Here is a 5,710-nt window from a genome sequence, read left to right on the forward strand (position 1 = left end):
CGACCCTCGGGTCCCGCAGGCCCGCGCACGCACTGCGGCGCCTCGGCGCATGACGCCTGGCGCCGCCGCCGGCCCCGGTGGATTTTATTCCTCTCATTTTTTTTTCGCTACTCGCAGGGAAGCGCACCGATCCTTCCTGGAAACCACAGTCAGTTAGCGACGCCTTTGCTGCGCGGAGAGCCCCGCGTTCATGCCGGGACGGGGCGGAGGTTTTCCGCCGGCTGCGGGGAAGCACCCCGCGCGTCCCGTCCCGGCAGCCCAGGCCCTGGCACCGCCGCGGCGAGGGGCGCCCGGCGCCCTCCAGCCTCCCCGCGGCCGCCCGGGCCCGAGGATGCAGATGAGACACTGGGACTGCAGTCTGACTGCTGGGAAGTGCTCGGAGTGAACTGTCACGTTATTCATTAAAAACACAAACCCCAACCCTTGGTTTGTAAGTGTGTGCGCGTGTGTGCGCGTGTGTGCGCGTGGGGGGTGTACCTTGTTCGCGCACACTGAAGCGGAGCTCGGGCGCCCCGGCAAACTGCGCGCTGGGGAGCCCGCGCGTGAAACCGCGAGTGGGGCGGCGTGGGCACGGGCGTGGGCACGAAGCTGGCACAGCTCACGAGGCGAGGCCGGCTGGGGCCCGCAGGGAGCAAAGCGCGAGCTCAGCGCCCGTGCTCCGGGCAGGGGGAGGGCTGCAAACAGCCGGGAAGTGCGGCCTGGGTCCTGCCGCCCAGCTGCCCCCTGCACCTTTCTCCCAGGGGCTGGGAGGCTTTTCCCGACAACGCCCATCCCCTCCGCCCCCGCGCGCGGGCCCCGCGACGAGAAGGAGCGCACGCGGCTTTGCGTTACACAGCGAGGTTTTATTAGCAGAGCAGCAGCCTGGCGCGGGTACAGCAGACATGCGAGCAAGTTTCAGAAAACTCCCTTTGATGTTCAAGCAATGGGTCCTGATTTGGGGGAGGCCGAGACCTTTTGGGGAAAGTTAAGAACACCTCTCCGCCCCCGAATAATCCCCGCTCCAGTCTTAGTGGAAAGTTATCTAGCAGTCACACGTGGAGCTGGTGGGCTCCGAAAGCAGTTACAATGTCTCGAAAACTACAAATAAAACACTTCTCACTGCGGGGCCGACACAAAAAGCGCCTCTAATGTTGGGGGCCTCGCCAATAAATGAAATAAATGAATGTTGGTCTTATAAATACTGCCCACGCTGTTGTCACCGAATATAAATTGCGTTTTAGGTGCAAGCGATAATACCAGAATTTTATTAAAAGGAAAAAAAAAGGTGCTACTTCTACACGCTGTCGTACTCCACTACTCGTGTTGTGAGAGTCCGCTACAATACAACGGTTTATTAAAAAGAAAAGAAAAGAAAAGAAAACGCTGGTGAAAAGCAAGTCTCTCTTAAATAGTGGCTCCACTGCATTGAGTCTGTGGACCGGGCATGTGGCTGTGCCCCAGCCGTCTGGGAAATGGGCACAGCAAGTCTCTGGCAAGCCGAAAGTCCTCGCTGCTGCTTGTGCTCCTCTCCGAGGGAGGCTGGTGGAAGCTGAAATCCGCGGGGGAGAAGAGGGAAAGTAAGCATCTAAATTTAGAGGGTAAATGACCTCATCAGAGCTCGTGTTAGTGTCAAAAGGCAGCTATTTCCCAACACTTGCAGGGCCGCATCCTCGCCCGGGCCGGCAGGCCGGGTCCCCGCAACCGGACTTCACGCCTCGGGCCCGAGTCTCGCCCAAACGTCGGATCCAGCAAGACGCGGCATCCTGGCGCCCCGGCCCCTCCGGCGGGACCCAACACACGTGCAGCCGGCAGGACGCGGGACCGAGAGGTGCGGGGAGCGCCCCGCCGGGGCGTGCCCGGGGTGGGTGCGGGAAATTCCTGGGCTACAGCGATCCACGCGCCGGGCCAGGGAGGGACCCGGCGGGTCTGCAAGAGAGCAAGCGAGCGAGCTCTCGCCGCAAGTGCGGCGAGTCCAGCCCGGGGGCTGCCCGACCCGGGCAAAACCCCCGCTCCCTTCACTCCGCGCCGGCGGCTCCGGCCCCCGCGGCGCCGGGCTCCAGCAGCTGCACCACGGCGGCGCGCTTGTAGAGCCGCGCCAGGTCGCAGGCCGTGTGCCCGCGCTTGTTGCGGTGCTGCAGGCGCGTGGCCGTGCTCCGCGCCAGGAACTCCACCACGCGCGCGTGGCCCTCCCGCGCCGCCAGGTGCAGCGGCAGGTTGCCCTCGTCGTCCTCGAGGTTCACGTCGGCTTTGAACTCCAGCAGCGTCTGGAGCGTGTCCAGGAAGCCGGCGCGGGCGGCGTCGTGGATGGCGGCGAAGCCGGTGCTGTCCCTCAGGTTGGGGTCAGCGCCTCTCAGCAGCAGCCGCCGGGCAATTTCGGGATTCCCCAGCTTCATTACCTGGGGGGAGAAGAAAACAAGAGCAAACCCCTCGAGTTTCACAGTGCGGGCGGCAGCGACGCCGCCGCCGGCTCCAAGCGAGCGCCGCCCTGCCCCGCACCGGGGCCGAAGAGGCAGAGGAGCCCCGGGCCCCGGCAGCCCCCTCCCTCGCCTCCTCCGGCCTCGACTAACACGTCTCGAGGTTATCTCACCACGTGCATAGAAACAGGCTTTATCCCGGAGGACGGGAGCGTCCCGAAGGCGCAGGTGAGACTGGCACGCCTGGCTCTGGTTCCCTTGCCGGCCGTCTCAGCCCCTCTACTCCGCGCCACGCAGCCGCGTCCAGTTTCACTTACCATCCGCGAGCAGAAACCTTGATTGACTTGTTTAAACTCGTTAACTGTAGCCCGGGTGGGCTTTTTTGAAAGGAGTGATATTTTACACTGCGCTGGACACTGTGGAGTGCCTTTCCCTAAATTCTCCAATTAATACTTACACTGTATTTTGCCAAAAATAACAAATGCAATGCAATAAAAGAAATGTAAATCTGGGTATGCTCTGCCCCGTCCTAATTAAAATAGAAATAACCCTTGGAGATTTCCTGCAGGACCTATGCTTCGTCGCCTGCTGCTCAAAATGGAGAACTTAGAAACAACAATTTTGAAAGCCCGGTATTTCTCCTAAAACAAACTTCTGATCTCGGAGCTTGACCCGCATCCGAGCAACCCAGGACGGGGCTGTTGTTGAAATCGCCCCTCCGAGAAGCGATCAGTGGGTCTGATGGGGGGGGGGTTTATACAGGTAAAATTGATGGATTTACCCTTGTTTGAGCACATGAAACCACTAGCACACGGATACATTGACAGCTGCACTAAATTAAGCACAAATTACAATTTATAGAAGGCATGAATTAAAAACCTGAAACTACTAAAAAAAAAATTAATATGCATTTAGACTTTATAAAAAAAGGCATGCACAACACACATCATTGCTGCAGGATTTGGAAACTATATAGCAGCTCCCCATGGCACTGAGCACACACACGGATAGTGGGGGGCTGACTGGGGGTTAGCTAACTCGCACGGGCGCTTCGGGAACTCGCAAGAACTTCTCCCCCCCCGTCTTTCATAAAATGAAACTAATTCATGCACAGTTGTCCCCATACTACAGGCAGTGCTTTTGTCCGAGACTTTGCTGTCACAACTAAACGGTTTTATTATGAAAAATTGCTCTGAACAAGTTTCCTTTATTTCCTTAACATGTTCATTCTCTATCTTTAAAATCTTCCTACGATTCTTTCTGTTTTTAGCATACACAAGGATGACAGTTGCACTAAATTAAGCACAAATTACAATTTATAGACGGCATGAATTGAAAACCTGAAGCTACTGAAAAAAAAAATTAATATGCATTTAGCCTTGATAAAAAAAAGGCTTGCACAACACATACCATTGCTGCAGCATTTGGAAACTATATAGCAGCTCATCATGGTGTATTTTAGGTAGGGACGAACAGACACGGATGGTTTGGGGCTTGCAGAAAGTATTTATCTGCCATAGTTTTGGGCAGGTTACCTGCCATTTCTTTTAATTCTGGATGGAGATCATAGAAGGTACATTTCTATCTCAGGAAAATAAGTGCACAGTATTTTTAGTACAACCCGCTGGTGTGGTGAAGGCCCCTGCACTCTGCGAGGCTGGGAGGGGGTTATACACGTGCAAGGGAAGCAAGATAAGAGCTGGGGGGGAAAAAGAATAAATCCCATGTACTTGGATTCGGGATCTAACCCGAGGGGAGACTGCAAAGTTTCTCTGGAGGGAGAGACTCGGGGCAGGAGAAAGCATTTGTGAGGAGGATGCACTAGCAAACTCTATAGCTGAGGCCTCCATGGCTTTGCCTCGTCAGGCAGAAAAGCAGAGGCTCGAGGAAGACAATGCTGAATCGCTGCGTTGAAACGAGAAAACCTGCGCGGTGCTCACTTTCATTTGGTGGGCTCCGGAGCAAGCAATATCGGAGGCTGCATCGACAGAAATCTCTCTCGAGCTGGGTCACTCGCCCACAAAACGTTTCAGGATTATACAAACTGAAAATAAGTAGTCACACTCCCCTGTTCTGATTGCCGTTGTGGTTCACTACATCGGATACGATTCAGTTGCAATAAAAAGTGGGTGACAGTGCCAGGAGGCAGCAACTGCAAAATAGTCCCCACTCCACATGCAGCGATGCTGATATTAGTAGGGAAAACCCCCTCTCTTCTGCCCTGCAACTCGGATTGTCAGCCCCCTTTTGCGGATAAAAGCCTAGATGCAGATTTCCTGCTTGCCCGTAGCAGCCAGGACGGGTGTCTTTTCGAGGCGCATTTTTCCTTTCCCTGCCAAGATGTCACCGGTGTCTGCAGTAAATCGCCTGCGTCTGTGACAACGGCGCAGGGACAATTTGACAGTCCTTGAATTCAAGGAAAAAACCGTAGAAAGGAAATCAAGCTTGTGTTCCTACAAGAGATTCATATTCTCGGGACCCTGCGTTTCGACGAGAAACCAGGCAGAGCAACCGGCTGTCAGCCGAGGTGCAATCCCTCTATTGCTCGAAAACACTTCAAAAGTGCACACCGTTTTGTCACTTTTTAAAATAGCAACTCTGCTTTAAAGTGGAAACTTGGCGCACAGCCCCCTCCCCCCACGGCTTTTCTTTCCCGTCCCTGCCCTGAGATTTCCCCTTCGGTTATCAATGGCTTGTCTATTGGGGGGGGGCCCCTCTCTTCCCTCATTTTCGCCTTCGTTGCATGACAGTCTCGAAAGAAAAGAAATCTGTTATCAGCTCCAGGGCTCGGGACTTGGATCCGCTCCAGCAACCGTCTGCAAACCGCAATCCCGCGGATGCGGAGCCCCGATCTCGGCGGTCGCGCTGGGACGCAGACCCCCGCGGGGGCCACGGCGGACAGGCCGGTCCCCGGCAGCGGCGGAGGAAGGAGAAGCCCCGTCCCGCCCCCCGGCGCGCGTGGAAAGAGCCCCGCGACCCCCGGAGGACACCCCCTGCTCGGAAACCCCCGCCCCGCCGGCTCGCGCACCAGGCGCCCCGCTGCCAGCAACGCCGTGGCCCCCTTCCCCTCCAAGTACGTCACGGCAGGCAGCTGCAGCCACTCCAGTGATGAAATATGGCACCCCCCCCCCAAGAAAAAAGCCCCGACTGGGGGACCCCTCCCCCCAGCGCGGAGACCAACCTGCAGCGCCGTCCTCCCGAACCGGTTGCGCGCATCCACGTTTCCATCGCTCTCCTGCAGGCAGCGGGCGAGCTGCGCCAGGTCCCCGCGGGCAGCCGCGGACGCCAGCTCGTTGCCGCCGGGCTCGGCCATGCCT

At 57.0% G+C, this 5,710-nt stretch overlaps 1 protein-coding gene across 1 annotated transcript; it reads right to left on the reverse strand.

The window, feature by feature from the left end:
• Positions 1–1,994: 1,994 nt before the first annotated feature.
• On the reverse strand, positions 1,995–5,706 carry CDKN2C (cyclin dependent kinase inhibitor 2C). The gene is made up of 2 exons (XM_019528307.1): positions 5,575–5,706; positions 1,995–2,375 (listed from the first exon to the last, which is right to left on the reverse strand). Exons 1-2 carry the CDS (start codon positions 5,704–5,706, stop codon positions 1,995–1,997), a joined length of 513 nt encoding a protein of 170 aa, XP_019383852.1.
• Between the last annotated feature and the right edge of the window lie 4 nt (positions 5,707–5,710).

This window comes from Gavialis gangeticus, unplaced genomic scaffold, assembly GCF_001723915.1.
Source record: "Gavialis gangeticus isolate Ggan-Ray unplaced genomic scaffold, GavGan_comp1, whole genome shotgun sequence".
Classification (NCBI taxonomy): Eukaryota; Metazoa; Chordata; order Crocodylia; family Gavialidae; genus Gavialis; species Gavialis gangeticus.